This window comes from Pieris rapae, chromosome 12 (genome assembly GCF_905147795.1).
Source record: "Pieris rapae chromosome 12, ilPieRapa1.1, whole genome shotgun sequence".
Lineage (NCBI taxonomy): Eukaryota > Metazoa > Arthropoda > Insecta > Lepidoptera > Pieridae > Pieris > Pieris rapae.
Genome location: NC_059520.1, coordinates 5,776,125 through 5,793,671, shown reverse-complemented (window position 1 = coordinate 5,793,671; position 17,547 = coordinate 5,776,125). Strand labels below are relative to the sequence as shown.

The window sequence follows — 17,547 nt, the reverse complement described above, 5'->3', positions numbered from 1 at the left end:
GAGGAAGATAAGAGAATGGCCTATCAGCAGATACGGGCAAGCCTAGGCATTGGTATGAGTCAAGTTCAAAATTACATGAACATTTAGGCGTCAGGAAGCTTTGTACCAGATGGATTCCCCATACTTTAACCGACGACCAGAAATATCTTCCCATGAACTGGTGTCAGCGCCCTGAAGTTGCGGTGAAAGCGTACAACATGCCATAGAAGAGACCTCTAAGGACAATGGCCACACTGCTTTTCTCAATGGTTCCATCGAATGCGACGATATCTACATATAAAGAAGATCATAGTGACGAAGATAACTTTGAAAAACAATAAAAGTATTGGTAACTTTCTACATTAGGCCGTTTTTCATTTTTTAAACATTTTCAGTGATACCTAGGTATAAGCAGTTTCTTAATTCCGTTTCTGACACTTAACTTTATGGAGAGTACTGAACTGAATTTGTATTTAAATACAAATTCAAGGGATAGTATCATTAGACTTTGTTTCATCAAGTTTCAACATCGAGCGCAATAATCAATAGTATTTGTGAATCATTTGAGTCCTTAACTAGTGGGCCTTAGTCTCAGGTAGCTTTATGTTTGTTCAGGCATGAAGTTTTTCCTGAGTGCCATTGTTTACGGCTGAATGGAGCTTGTGTTTAAGAGCACTTATTTAAATTCTAATAACGGGATAACGGATTTTGTTTTCTGACAAAACACGAAATCACGGCATTTACTTAAAATTTAGACAAAGCTGTAGGACGCTTTCTCTCCTGCAAATCTAATAATTCGGATATTACATTAGAATTCGTTGAAATCTAGACATCTTTTTAAATTAAATTGTATTCTAAAAAAAATTGACATTTGATTTATTAGATTGATATTAGATTGTAGACATACCGTTCATAAGTGTACATTGTTTATTTGCGAGGAACATTATACATACATATTGATTAATTATGTTAATAAATCACAATATATTACTTTACACATTATACATTTAATTATATTAATATACAATTACAAACTAAAAATATATCTAATAACTAACCTTAAAATTTAATTATTAAAAAATATTATTAAAAGGAGTCCCTTTAGGCAAGGTTCCGAAGATACTAGCAGCGTTCCCTCTTTGAATAGCTAGACTAATTCTTTGTGCGAGGTAGCTGCCAGCTCTTCGTTCTCCTGTGATGTCGACTAACCTTTTTGATAATTCCCTAAAAAGCTTTAATGCGCTAGGACCCCACGGACCAAGGGTCTCGACACCGAATGGGACAAAATCATATTCAGAGCCTAGACCCCTGTATTTGCAGACTTTAGCTTTTTCAGCCGCATCACAAGCCGCACCAGCTCTCTTGTTAGTTCCATGAAGATTGGAAGGGGCCAGTGTGTCTGAACAGGTGGCATCCCATACCAAAACCCGACCCATCTTCCATGGAATCAAACTCATACCGTCCGGTCTCTTGCCATCGTCTCTAGCAATTCCAGTCGGCTCAAGTAGATTAGGCACGTTGACGGTGGCAAGGGACCGATGTATGATATCGTTGAGTGCGGCATGTCTCGAGAAGCGGCCAGCACTTTTTTGACATGATTGTCCGTGATGTCCTAGTTTGTCGACATCACTGCCACAGGGACAAGTATGAGGAGCGCAGACCGGTACCCCAAGCCGCAGACAGGTTGCGATTCGGAGCGTGTCAGGTTCAAGAAATGTTCCTGTATTTGACGAAGGGTAAGCGTGAAGCCAATAGCCGGCCTCATAGCGTACCCACGGCCAAAAGCCTAGCACGTGCTGAACCTGTACTACGGCTCAAAAGATTGTCATAAGTCATTTTACTGTCTATGTCATCCCAGCTCCTCTGTGAATTTAGAGAAAATGGAAAATTTTGACCTGGGCATGCAATTAAGAAAGCGTTTCTAGCTTCTTTCAAGCCAGCAATCTCAAAGTTTGAAGGGGATGCCCTTAAAATTGTATCTTGTATTCTTTACTACACATTTGGATGTCCTACGCTTATTGGTTTTGTGGCTCTGTATTTGGTTATGCACTTGTTGTCGGTTTAGTTAGGTTCTTGTATGTGACAATATTATGATCGTACGTCTTGAAGGCTGACCACCGTTATGAAACAAATCACAGATGTCAGACAGATGATGTGTATGTCTCGGTTATAGGACTTCAGTCATAGTAACACTATGTTGGTAACACAATACATTTGTAAACGGTTAGTTGATAACTATGAATCAGCGATTTCAAACATGTTGGTAACATAATATCTAAACTAGTTCTATAATACGTTATAACAAAATATCGTCGCATACGTTTAAAAATAACGATGTGACATCAGTGCTCAAAATTTAAACTTTATGAACCATATCGCTCGTCCGGCAGAAGCTCGTAAATTTCATGTAAACCATCTGCAAATGCAGCCACTGTGCAATACTCCACATGTGCTCCTATAATGCTAAATGCATTTGGTACTTATCTATTTAGGTTCATACTATGTTATCACTACGTTTAATGCGTGACATTTTACAACCAATCAAGATAGAGAGATATAATATACTGACAGAGGCTCCTTTTAAACTCTAATTCATTCATTGCAAAATATCAATTTATTCGTTGGTATTTTGTTCCTGGGAAATTACTGCTTATAATTAGTGCTAAATTACTTAACCTATTATAGATAAAGATTTGGAAATATAGGCTAGGTAAACAAAATCATAAGTCAGAATAATGCTTTTATCATTGAAACCGAACAATAGAAATGTAGAAGCAATTAAAAATTGTATAATAAACAAAGAAAGTAACACGATACAAAAAATAGAAGCAAATATGAACTGAGAAGTTGAGTTGACAAAACAAAGCTAAAACAAATGTTAAATACGAATAGCAAGCAATGCATGAGACTTCGCCACGCCAGACTGCGCGACGCCATTCGTACGCGGTACGTACACAAGCATAACCATTAGTTATTGCCTTTATTATCATTTGCTGCCATAACAGCAACCTTTTTTGAGCACCATAGTGCATACAGACGTCTGTGATTTTTTTTACCGCTTCATTCGTCAAATGACAATGCACTTCAATTGACTGAATAAAAAAGGCTAGTAACGTTGAACTTGTAAAAGAGCTTGTTATGTTTATAATATTGTTATTAAAAAGACAGAAAAATATGATTGATTTCAGTTTTAATAGGACTAACATGTAATAAGTAATTTACATATTTTTTAAATATAAGCAATTAATAGTCGATTGTAAATTATGTACTTGTATGTATTGCGAACACGTCATATAATCCTTACTTGATAGATACGTGTTATTATATGTATATTCCTTACAAGAATTCCATCCATATCTATGTGAATACACTTAGCTTACACTTGTGCAATCGTAAACTATACATTAATTAACTATTATTGTTATCTATTGATTGATTATTAACAACGCAATAATAAGACAACAAAATATGGATACAAAGAGGTACATATAGAGTGAGAAATTTATACTAATACCTTAATGGTCTTTAATGATTAATAATAACTACGAAATAACACAATTTGTAATTTATTTTATATTTTTTTAATAATTTCAATAATCACAGGGTTTCAATGTAACCAAATTACGAAGAGCTTCTGCTCTCAGGAGTAAACTTAATATGAGGCCCATTCGGCTTAGATTAAATTACAATACTTGGTTGAAACTACATATAGATACATAATATATATTTTGACTATCATAAATACCTATAATAATTAGATTAATGGTAGATACGGTTAATCTCGAGGACTTGTTAAAATATTTGAACGTTGCATTTACTTTAGTAACCTTACTTAATTTCTACCTAACAATAACTACTCACCAAGTAATGTGAAGACTTATACATACTAATATTTACTTGTATTTATGAGTGAGGCTTATCTCTAATGACGTTGTTGCTCTTGTGGCTTCTGTTATCTTTTAGGTGAGTCTTTATTGTACACAGAATTATTAAGTACTTGAAGACCTTATTGCATTTTTAATTTTACTATTATAAATATATTTATGAATTTTGCTAAAAAATAATTATCAACTCAATCAAAACCGGCTAAGGCACAATTGTATTAACAATGAAAATATTTATAGTCCAGGTCTTTCTTAATAATCAACGTGCTGATCTGAGATTTAAATTGTATTTTTAAAGCCATGAATGAGCGAACCATTTATAGTTACGACTTACAACCACTGAAATATAGGTATTGTTCGGACATTTGAGTACATAATAGTTTCTTTGTTAAGGGATTACATTTTATCAGGTAGACAAGGTGGCTGGCGCCGGCGCTACCTGCCTCCTAGTGAGTCCTGATAGAAGGCGAACGCCAAAATGAAATAGATAAAATATCATAGTAAACAACATTTTTATTTGTAATAATAATAATTAAGTATATCATAATAATCTGTAATAGTTATACTTTATAAACCGCACTTATAAAAATACATTTCAAATCTAAATCTAATCTATAACTCTATACAAAATAAGCAGTTATCTCGAGACAACGGCGTAAAGCACTATGGCGACAAGTCATTCTTAGAATATTAAGGCACGGTGTTGGAGGGCTACGCCCCGGGCGGCGCCAGACGGGCGTCGGCGGAGACTAGATCACAGTAGGGACGGGGCCATGCCCCGGCGGCGCTGTTTCATCTTAACGGGGTCGGGTAGGCAGGTCCTAGTGTGCCCCAAGCAGGGCACACCGCGCCTCCGCAACCCGCAGCGCTCTGCACTGGCACGAATGCAGACACGTGAACGCCACTACTAACGGGTAGGGACGCTATGGCTGGCCTCTTTCCTTCGTCTTCTATTAGGTATGGTCTGAACAATTTAAACGGTTTTCTCGGTGGTTCTGGAGCCAAAGGCAGCCGTGGATACGATGGAACCGGTGCTGGAGGTGGTGTAAGGCGTTTTAATGACAAATCGATAGGTTCCACGGTAAAAGGCGTGATTGGCACGGGAGCTGCTATCGGTGTGGGCACTTGGATTGGCAGAGCCGCCGGCGGAGGTGAAGGCAAGCGAGCGCTCTCTGGCGAGCCGACGGAGTAAGGCGGTGGCGAAGGTGCAGGTTGCGGTGCTCTCCTCAAATGCGCTGCCCGTAGAGCCGGTTCGGCTTGTAGCCATTTCTGGATTTGTCGTCGGTGAATTCCGAATTTTCTCGCAGTTGCACGTTGATTTCCTCTGCATTGAGGATCTCTCCTGTACGCATCGAGAACTTGGAGCTTAAATTGTGGAGGAAATATGCGGCGGGAACCAGCCCGGCCCTCTGAACGACGATCTGAGGGCACGGGGGCCGAGTGCGTATGGGCAGCGGCCATGTTGCGAAAAAGACGTGTACGCGTGATAGCTGTCGGCGCCGAACTGACTGTGACTGTCGCTCGCTCGAGTCTCGACGCGGCGCGGATGTTGGCGGCGCGCTTGTTGCCTGCGGCATGGAGCCCACAGCGCGCGACTTGAGCCGCGTATATCCATTAGTCGGCATTCACAATGTTGTTATAAAATAGGTTAGCAGTTATTACGTAACAGTCAATAGTAGAAGTCATATGAATAAATAAAAGCCTCATCCTAAACCTAGGCAAGTACAATATGATGTCGGAATTAATTTTTACAATATCTTTTGTGCTTGATAAGCGATTAAGATCGAAATTTTTGATATGAGTTCAATAAATCTAAAATAATATTGTTCTTATATGAATAAGAAAGTATTTGTTTAGTTAGTAAATTTTGGCACAGGTAAGGCTTCAAAACGTAAAACTGTTTTGCAATTCCTTAGTTTTATAATTGATGTACGAATGATAAAAAGTAAAAATTATAAAACCCACAGCTAAACTAGATTAAAAAATTAGGTGAATATTAGTGTTTTACACATACAAGCTAGATTTAAAATTTCGTAACGAACAAGGTTAGTATGTTAGCAATCTTCGAAGTTTTTTTTATTTTCCAACAAACAACGTGAACAAAGCTTTAGGCATTAATCTCGCCTCATTCTCGGCGTGAAAAAATGCCGCAAGTGGGAGCCGATAGCACGTAGCGCCACCATTGCTATCTCTTTCCAACTTGATCAATTAAATACGTGTGAATGAAATAGATAACGTACCAACCAAGCCCTGCCTTGGTCGCTGCCACATCCGTTTACGAAACAAGTTTGCATGCGACGTTGTCGAGTAGTCAGAGAGCGCGGGCGGTTAGTGGGCTCGGGGCCGCGGGGGAAGGGCGCAAGCGGACAAGAATGTGCACGATGCGGCAACGTCGCTGTCCATGGCAGACAGGGTGTCGCCGGCACCGCGCCGTAGACAGGCCGTCGCTCAGCGGCGCTTGCCCCCCTTCACCCGCTTACGTCGCCCCACACCCGCGTTGCCTCAGCTCACATCAACAAGTTATTTCAACTCAAACTGCGCAAATTCGAAAGGGTGTAAGTACTATACAAGTATAGGGTGGTTAAATCATTTCAATATAAGTTGATTTCTTAGCGCCGTTGTCGATTCGAGGAAAGTCAGTATATTTTTTGTGTGGGTTGAGCGATAAGCCTGCTTTCCGTACCTACCTCGGGTCCGGTGACCGTGAAACCAACAGCGGCCTTTAGCTTGCAAATGATAGTAACATTATATTACGTTTTCAGGTAGGATATAGCTCAATGAATTTTCGCTTATTTCGAGTTAACAATAACGTTAATATTTATGATTATCATCTTGGGTTTAAATTTATATTACATTCATTATTATGGCTATTTCATAGTTTGCTAAGGACAATCAGACTGTTTAGAAAATGATAAGTATATTATTATTATAATGATACTTTAATAGCTAACACCAATACATTGTTTCGCCAAAGAGATTCAGGTAGAAGGTACAGATCCCTAGTAGTTGAATATACCTATCCTCATAATCTATGAAGAAGTACCTTCCTTCCATACCATGTATACAAAATTGAAGCATATTTTTTAAATAATTAATGAAGCTATGTGGTTTGTGGCGTATTAATATCCGGCCCAAGCGTCTTGATTAGAATTCATCTATTCTTATTATGACAACTAACGAGAGGCCACAACTGGGTTTACCAAAAGTTTTAAAGCATTAACATTTTATTGCATTTTCCTGAAAGTTGTATTAGTCCGAGTTAAGTTCAGGTCAGTAAATTTTATAAACATAACAGTCACCCTTGATATGTTGACAGCACTGTTACGACTAATTCTAATAAATATAGTTCGACTAATCATCCTCATAAAAATGCTACGATCCGGACGTTTATTGGTATTACCGCCACGTAAGCTGGAGCTCTTTCTACATAGACACTATCTTCACAAAACATTAAACAGTTATCTCCTGCTGATAGATGACAAGTCTTTGTTTTAATTTATTTTATTATTCTTTATTACTTAACGTCATATGGAACATGGTGTAACGATTGCTATTCCTTATTATTAACTTGTTACCAAAACTTGCAAACAAAAAGAGTCTGATTTAATAATCGATAGATATCTTAGGATAGCTATATTATAAATTCTATGGTAATTTTCTTTAATTGATGTTTATTTTTCGAATTGATGACATGTCATTTAGCATGTCTAATCAGTAGCATGTTTTGTAATTATAACAAGTTAATATGTATGTATCTATGCAATAATATATGTATGTATATATAAATATATGATTGTAATTATCAATATGCTGACTTATAAATTTTTTGTAGGTGTAGCGGTTTTCAATATCTAAACCTATTTATTTTTTCTAGAGAAGCAAAATTATAAAAAAACATTGCTGCCTTTACATTAATTGCTGGAGCAGTAAAGGAATTTATTGTGAGAGAACCGGCATGCCTTACACCCAACGTGACTCAGTTTGGCTGATCACCTACTTATAACAATAAAATAGTAATCATTTCAAACAGTATGATGTATTATTATGTTTATACTAAGATACTAAAGCTTACCAAGGCTTTAGAATGTTTGTCTTGCCAGGTAATGTCATCAATTAATTGAAGAGCATAAAAAATATACTTCTTTCTGTTTTCGCGGTATTTATCTATCTATCGGATTAACCTCGTGCCCTGAGTTGTCGTTAATCCGTAGCGTTACTTGCTTTCGATCAAGTGATATAAAGAGTTTCTATAAAGTACATAGATCAACGTTATTTATACTCTAAGTTACAAGTATTAAGTACTGACACAAGGCCAAGTACCTTGTAATTTAAGCCGTCATGACATCATGTAATAAACAAGGCCTGACTTTTTGTACTTATAAAACTAATGTTTGTTGCAATGTAATTGTACTCCAATTCTTAATCCTTTGTTTTTCTTTAACCAATGACGTCTATTAATGATTGATTTCAGTTCAGCTGTACACGTAACTCTGTGTTTTTTAAAATTTCTGATGAAAACAAGAGAAACTTAAAACACATACTTTCTATCGAAACCAACTGGTTAATTATTGGTAATGATATGATATATCGATATAGTTCGATAGATAACAGTCGGCCTTCTGGCCTTTATTATGAATAAGTAAAGTGTACCTACTTCAAAAATTTTCGTCTTAACGTCTATTAATTCGATGTAGGGACAATATAATACAATAAAGTCTACTAGAACATATTGTTTTAGGCCAGGGGCTAATAATTATTTAAAGGTCACAGTCTTATAAGGCTCGCGATTGCATCGTTTTAAGTATTTTCATCAAAAGAAAGACTAATTGTACTTCAGTTTAGTCTAATTAAAATTTTACTGGGCCAATAAATTCAAAAAGTTTAGTGTAATAAAAATTGTTGAAAAATATACGAAGGTATAATATACTTTCTATTAATAAAAAACGATTCGTAGCAATTACAATTGGTGTTTAGAATAGAATCCTTAACTACAAATAAAAACTGTAAATAAGACAATAACGTTCAATTGAAATATTTAACTGCGTTGTTCACAATCATTGCTTTGTGACTCACGATCTAGTGGGTGTAATATGCCTAGTTATAGATGAATGAATGCATATACCCTTTATATGGTCAGGAATAAATATTTGTGGTATTATGCGTTCCGTTCTAGTTGACTCAGCAACTTTATAGAGCTTATCAATTAACATGCAAGTTTCTAACTATTTACGCACTTATGGATAATTTATATGGTCATTAGGGATAAAGTATTAAAAACATAGGGCCCCAGCCACGCTTTTGCTTTTTGCGGTACGGAATGTTCTTTATACCCGGCAGTTTATTCTTGACAAATTCGTGCCGTACACTATCTATAATTATTAAGTTTACACTTATCTAACCACCCGATCGAATACACAATCTAGAACGAAGAAGAATGTATGTGAAAGGACTTTTAAGACGTTACAGAAGTTGGCCTAAAACTTCTTAAACGTTTCTAATTTTCACCTAATAAAGATAGACATATATATAGAGGCTTACGAATAGAAAGGGAAAGATTACGTATTTACTTAGATAATATTGGCCCTGTATTTCTAGACAAACAGTCGCCTGTCGTTAAACAAGCTAATAACTTCTGAGACTCAGCGACGCCCGCGCCGCATCGCCCTATTGATTGCTTCGATAGCACACATTTATAAAACACCAATTTAAATTAAACTCTATTCCTAAGCAAAAAGGTTTAAATCACAATATCGTATAATTAATAATTCTATATCGATGATCACGTAGGCCTTGGATCTATAAAATTTCTCTTTATTCCAATGCATGACGGTATATAATCGTGCTTTCGAGCGTTGTTGAGCCAACACATCGAACATCCACAATCCACATGTTACAACATCAATGTATGAATATCTTAGGTCTAAAGAGAGTAGAAGATTTTCACCAGACAGATTATAAACATGCTTTTTGATTTTTTCTAATCGTTCAAATAAAGAAAGTGATTTTGAATTTCGTATTATATAATACGTTATTCGAATGGAAAGGACATTAAATCACTAGCGTAATGTCTTCAAATTTAAATAAAAGTCCATATAATATAAGACTACAAAAAAATAATGGAATTGTGTTGATTGATCCTGCATCTCTATTAATTTTCAAAAGTTGATGGTTCTACTGGTACTGGTCCATTTGAAGTGGTTTTGGCTCACATGCTTGATGTAAGATGTTAACTGCCTTGTAAAATATGAATTGTTTTGCATTTGCATTAAAACATTGCTATTTTTGACAATTGTCTTAAAGAGATTGATTATAGTTGCTCTGTTGTTTCTGTTTAACTTTTTTTTTAAAAGTAGCGGCAACTTTTAACGAAAAGTTATTCCAAACAACGCACAAGGCTAGAAAGAACTCGTCTCAAGGGAGATCGTTACTGATATCGTCCTTGACGCTTTTAATGAACATTAGCTTCGCATTCCATTGTCTATGGGTCAACGAGGTCTATACCTGCGTAAATGAAATGACTTCTTTGGAAAAAAGAATTTCGAAGACGGCATTTTTAACAGATTCTTAATATGTGAATAATTAAAGTAAATATTTTTATTAAATCTTTGTGGCTTACTAAGTATTTAATTAACATGATTATGCCGCAGCTATAGTTTGGTTTCCCGTTAAAACAATATCTTATTATGTAATTGACTGAAACACACTGACTAAAAATCGTATAGGACTAGTTTTAAAAAATTATCACTAAACGTAGTCAACTATGTTTCTGTGTCTTTATTCCTTTTTTATTAGGTTCCTACTAGGATATTTTGTATCTTCCAGTTTCGCCTCGAATAAAATATGCAAAAAAGCTTGACGCGATTTTGTTATGACTATTGCCCATATATTAAATATCAAAACAATGTGCATAACATAAATTCACAAAACATTCTTACAATGTATTATATAATGGTACTGTTTATTAAAACCATAACGTAACAATTAAATATACAGTAGGATTTTCTATGTATTAATATTGAAAATAATGAAATCATAATCATAAAAACAAATAACAATTAAAAATTGATATTAAAGTAGATTTATCAATAATAAACAAATTGATGACGAAATACATAAATAGATAATTATCAATACGACCTTCTGAAACATCAACCACTTCGACAATGGACGAATGTAATATTAACGAAACAAGCTAGCTGAAAATCTGTACTACGCACTTTTTGTTATATTGACGAACCTAATTAATAAAATGGAAAGAAATAAAGTAAAAATTACACTATGAATAATGATTCTTCAGTCTATAACAGCTCCTTATGTCTATCTAGCAATCTATGTTCCTGTATATTAGTATAGTACATATATGTACAATACGTGGACCACAATAAATTTTTTATGTTTTAAGTGATATAAGCAAATTTAAATAATTAAATATACGCATAACACCTAAACCGTTATAATTCTTCAATTGCTCTCTATTGAACTTTTACAAGAAGGTTTCAATACTGCATAGGATTTACATTAAGAATACGTTAAAATCTTTTGTAAAGAAAATTGTTACTACTGTTACTGACTCTTAAGATCACAGATCTTGAAATTTTATTCGCTTTTCAGAAATACTAAATTTTGTATCTCACCTACCTAACTTGTATATAAAGATAGATATAAACTGCATACCTAAATAGTAAAGAGCTAATTTAGTAAATAATTGCTGACAACTTGAATGTCTTGGTATGGACTAATTAATTACTCATGGAATTTCCCTTTTAATTAATCATATCAGTTGCCTACTTAGTAATTATAAACATATTATAAGATAATATTCTAATACCTTTGTCTATTATTAAAACCTGATTTTAAAAGTGGAAAGTCGTCAGCGCGAAACCGTTACTTGAACATCATAGTAGTTTTATGGAGCCCAACCCACTGGTTGCTAGGTGGTTCTTGATTTAAGCTTTTTTTAATACTTCTTTTTCAAATATTTTGAATGTATTATTATTGCTTACAGTTCTTTTAGAAGGAAGCGCGAAAACGCTAAGGAAGTTCGACACTTAAATTGCTAATATGTAAAATGTAAATATGTATTCTCGAGTAGTATATAATGACGAGTATATATAATGCGTCTAGTGTCTACGTGCGAGACCGCGCGTCGTCATTGCAATACCTACTTTGCACAAAACAATCTTTATCAAGACGCTAATTTTGAATAATCTAACGATATCATAGGTTTGATATTTCACTGTATATTGCATAATAATAACTAAATATTGCTTAACTGTTGCCAAATTATTTAAACTTCCGAGAATGGATCTTGTTTCTGAGTAGGATATTGTTTAACTTAGGTCTAAATCTATCAACACAAAAAATACTTTCTACACTCCTTTATAGTTTAATCTGGATTTTTATAGAACAGGGGGCAAGCATGTTCACCCGAAATTAACTCTCAATGCGTTGCCGGCATGGTAATAATTAAAATATAATTGGTAGGTACTTTTCTTGAGGGAAGCACGAGTGTTCAGGAAATATTACAGAGATACATCTATGTCATAAATCTCAACCTCCTTTTGGTTTATTTATTGAGTTATTATCATGTGAAATATAGTTACTTACCAGATTTTTCTTATTTAATGTAAGTTGTTAGCGAGGTTACCCAGGTATTGGCGTATTAAGTTATAAGGCCTTTCTTTATTTTAAAATAAAAAGCCATGACCTAAAGGCTTTTAACTCATGCTTGCTTTAGTTGCTCATTTGCAACTACTTCGTATGTATTTATATGTAACTATATACTTATTAATATTTATATAACTAAAATTTAAATTACCAAAAGTCTGTTCGTTTACAGTTAATTAGCTATATTATCAGCTATATATAAGCTATATATTATCACTTAACCTAAAATCTATGCAATCAGAAATGCACTTTGTACAAGAGTAAGCTACGATGTTAGGCATGCGGTTTGTGTCCTATTAAGTTATTTATGAAGCAAGCTTTCACCTGCACATGCGTTTGCGTGGTTAGAATAATGACAACTTCTAACTATGTACTTGGTGCGTTGCATAGACAAACCTAATAAGTTTTATGGAATAAACTTAAACTAACTTAAACGTAAAACATGGAACAAAGTGATGATGAGAAATACGTACACATAGGTACATATCTAACGTAGAAGATCACTTTGTTCCATATCTATAGTAGTTTACCACGAGATTAACCAAAGTATTAAACGTGCCAATTATTTGTATGAAAAGGCTTGAACAACAGTACGATATTAAGCTTCTCGTATTGTTTTAAATATAATATTTTATTTATTTAATGAACTACATTTTCATATAGTTGATATTTGTTAATTATATTAAATCAATGTGCAAATAGTTCACCGTCGTGTTTTACACAATTTTTTCCTTATACTCTTTTCTTTACAGCCAGAAATCATTGTATAATTTTCCTGTTGTAATTATAAAACAAGTTTAGCGACGTCTAGATCATAGATAATAATACGTTTTGTAGTTGCACGAGTTGTGCAATGGGCAAACGGTGGCGCTAAGCCAGATCTTGAATCAGGGACGTGTTTGCAAATTTATAGCTGCAGATGTCTGACATTAATTTACATTCTGCTATCTTCGGTTTTAGTTTAGATTGTTCTTTGTTACGTTTTAAAAGCTAACCTATGCATAGGCGCATTACGGTAACTTGTTCAGTACAAAGTTGAAATAATGAAATATTACACTAGTTAGTAATTAGTATAACCGTTCATGAATACGCGGTTATGATATACAAACATTACTTTTAAATATAGGTTTATTTCGCGGTGTTACCGATATGAAGAAATAATGCCGAAGAGTTTAGGAATTTTCCCACGTTATCGGCTACGTTTCAACTGCAAGTGTACATGAATGATGTCAACGCAGCGTAATGTTATCTACATCCGTTTGCCACTCATGCGCTGGCTATATTTACTGTTAACTATGTAGATATGATTATGACGATACCTTAAAATTATTTCTTATTAATAAAAGCTAAATTAGTAAATTACACAATAACACCAGTCTCATTAGTCTAACTGTGTTTGCGCTGTGATGGAAATAGAAAGAAGGTATTGGTAGGATGGGGATGTTTTAATTAAAATTCTACTTAAAGAAAATTGAGTAAAGTAGGTCGGGCTATCTTTATTTATACCTACTCACCTATTTCACTTACAATTTCTATTCTGGCATTATGGTTGTGAAAATTATCGTTTTCCTGAGTATCTATCCTAAGACTTAGGGGGATCCTAAGACTTAAGAGTTACTATTTGCAAGACCAACTATACCAATACCAAACTTATGAAAAGTAAAGAATATTCAGCTCTACAGTAAAACTATCGTATTATAACACAGATTTCTAAGATGAGAAGTTTCGTTCGTTTTAAATAATTTTAAGCTAGTTAACCTCACTTGAGTATAAGGTGTCTGTCCTTTACAATATAGCGTAAATTTGTAGGTTTTGGGGTGTTTGAATCGAAGAGTTGCCAATCATGATCTCTGAATATGAATCACAGAATGGTCAATCCTGGCATGACTACACTGCTATTGTGAGTAGTTTGCCATTTTTTATGTAGTCCTAAATTACATACAACGGTGAATATATTAAATGAGAAATTAATAGTCTATAAACTTGTATAGAAAATGGAAAGCCAAATCGTAAAAGTAGATAGATAGACTCGATCGGTTTCCACGCAGGTCAGAGTGAGCGGAAACCTGTTTGGTGGCCGGCCGTGGGCGTCTGCCACACCTAACTCGATACTTAATTTTATTATTCAAATACTTCAGTGGCTTCATCAATCTCCAGTATGAAACAAAAATCAAAACAAGGTTAAGCTTTTTCATATTTTGTAGATTTTACCATAATCTGTAATAGTTTTCCGATCTTTCCAAATAAGATAATACCTAAGACAGGGTGGTGTGTTATATTTTTAAAAATATTTTGTTATAAAAGGTTTAGCAATTTCAACTAGCCTTTAACAGGAATATTACGTACAGTAGTGGTAACGTAATATTCCATATATGTACAATAATTGTAAATTTAAAAATGTAGAGTGCGAAATAAATATTGAAGTAAACATTTATTTGTATATATAATTATGATGCGTTCTTAATAATTGATAATATCAAATCAAAAAGATGACGTACGTAAATCAAATTGCCTAATATCTTCTGTTTAAATAAACAAAAGGTAAAAAATATAAATTTCCGAGAAACTTTATTTTTTTTACTTTCTTAAGCTGGTTCACTTTTACATCCTTTCCTTAACAAAGTGGACTGAACAGGTTGTAATTTTCTAAGTCTGGTACGCCGTCCATTAAAGCGTCCACAAAAAATTAGGTGCCAATAAAAGGACGGAAACCCATTGTTTGACGCCGTTCGTATCAAGAATTTTATAAAAAAAACATTAGGGTCCGTTCCAAAGAATTGAACAGAATACAATGAGCCCTTTGTGCGCAGGCGCCGAACGGTCTGGCTGTACGTCGCGGGCGCACGAGGCCGCCGCCGTCAAGTCTAGCGCACACAATATTCTTGTTATCAAGTATGTCTATGATATTAAGGTTGAAATTCGAGTACACGTCGGCCTTTTTTAACTTCATGGTTGTTTATTAAGCGGCACTTTGTTCAGCGTCTTATATTACAGCATTGGAGTCGATGCGTTTTACGCATTTCTACATTCCCGGTGCCTGGGGGAACTGTTCGAGTAGTACCTACTCGTAATATCTGTACAATAAAAGTGCATATTCTTTGATGTGGCGCTTGACAATGCGTTGGTTCTAATTTAACCTAATCAAAATGTAGTCAAATCTTTTATTAACAAAATTGTTACACATTTATAGAAAAACACTTTTAACGGATTGAAATTATGTATTATGTCACCGTGACCACGCACGCTGTAAAGTACGCGAAACGTCGGTTAAATTTAAAATTATGTTTAAATAATTATAAGTTTACAAAGTTACATAACTTCAATCCGTTTAAAGTGTTTTTCTTCTAATCAAAATGTAATTGACATCTTGCTGAAATTAATAGTAGAGTATATGTCGAAACAAAGTATACTTACTCATTTCGCATAACTACTGAAGCTCAGTTTAAGGGCTCACTAACGCACTTAACAAGCAACTAACAAAGTATCATTACGCTTTTAAAAGTATAACGCTCTAAATGCCCACCAAACCTTGTTTAAACGCTCTTGTTAATTCCAAAAACGTGGCTCTTAGTCATAGAAGGTACAACTATATCACGCCACCTCGGCCTATGACTCGACTTACACACGTTATAAACCTGTTATTTACTTATATATGCGTAATAAATAATTTCCGCCGAGCCAAGAGTTTGCATACATCATACATTCAATTTCTTTAGTCATGTGTAAAATAGTAAATAATTACTGTTGACGTAATCACCAAATAAGAAAATCATAGACCCCCTCGACCCTATAGAGCTTACGTAATACTTGAAGTAAATTAAACAAAGAATAAGTAAATTGCCTTAGCTGAGATATATAGGTATACGTATTTTTTTTTATTTGGTACCTAGCTAACATAATGTAGCCTACCAAATTCTTTTTAATACTAGTTGACTATAATACGTGTTAACTATTGAACGCCTATTGTTAGTGCAAAAGCCATTCATAATTCATTGTTTACCATATTTGGTATAATAAGGAAGTTCATTCAGAAAAAGATGAGCATTGTAACTATTTCTACAAAAACCCTAGGCTTTAAGTTTTTTCGTTTGTTTTTCTGCATAAATTTTGCGTTTGGTAACGGAATTTTAACGTTTTATTTTAGGGATTTATAAAAAACAAATGTAATATCAGGCAACTAGTTTATTTAGACTCTAGACAAAAAGTACTAAGTAAACTGAAAGAGCTTAAGTGAACAGAAGACACACTTGCTTACTTCCTTTTGGGTCGGGTTTTTTAGGGCGCAAAGAAGGCAATATACACTAATGCGCCATTCATAACATTTGTGTTGCACTGTGCAATGTGGCTAAAGACCGCGTCATATAAAAGTTTGTCATACTGTGGGCAAACTTTATTTTTTAATTTACTTTCGTCTCAAGGGTGGATCTAGAATTTAGTCTGTCCAGTCTATTTAAAATATATATTTTTTTATAACCGCATACGTTTGTGTGTTTAAAGTACCTATTAAAAATCTATAAATAATAGGTATTTAAAGATGATAAGAATGTATTATTATCATAAGTTATTTTTTAACCATAGATATCAATTAGAATTTGAAGGATGTTGTAACATTGCCACCCTTGTTTCATATGTACCTGTAGAATTTCTTTTCACCGACCAGCTACCGAGTTATTATTGTTTAAATCAATAAATCTACCGATATTTATTTAGATACATTTATATTTTATTTATTTTAAAATAATTAAAGCCTACAATCATTTATAGCATACCCTCATATTCAACTGCCGATTAAGATTAAGCCAACTACAGATTTAAGAGGTTGGAGGTTGGCAGGCCTTGAGTGTAGGTAAAGGTCCGAAGTAAACTTAATTACTGAGAAATCTCTACTTTAAGTACAATTGTTTAATACATGTAATAATACTACTTGAAAATAGCAAGTACTTAGGATATTCATCATTCTAAAAAAGTGTTTGGATACTGGATTTTAAAAATATAAATCACAGCACTTCACATTATA

The 17,547-nt window shown here is 34.3% G+C and overlaps 1 protein-coding gene across 1 annotated transcript; it reads right to left on the bottom strand.

The window, feature by feature from the left end:
• Positions 1-4,385: 4,385 nt before the first annotated feature.
• Positions 4,386-5,446, bottom strand: LOC111004294 (proline-rich protein 36-like). Its single transcript, XM_022275283.2, has one exon. It carries the CDS (start codon positions 5,322-5,324, stop codon positions 4,656-4,658), a length of 669 nt encoding a protein of 222 aa, XP_022130975.2. The 5' UTR covers positions 5,325-5,446; the 3' UTR covers positions 4,386-4,655.
• Positions 5,447-17,547: the final 12,101 nt, after the last annotated feature.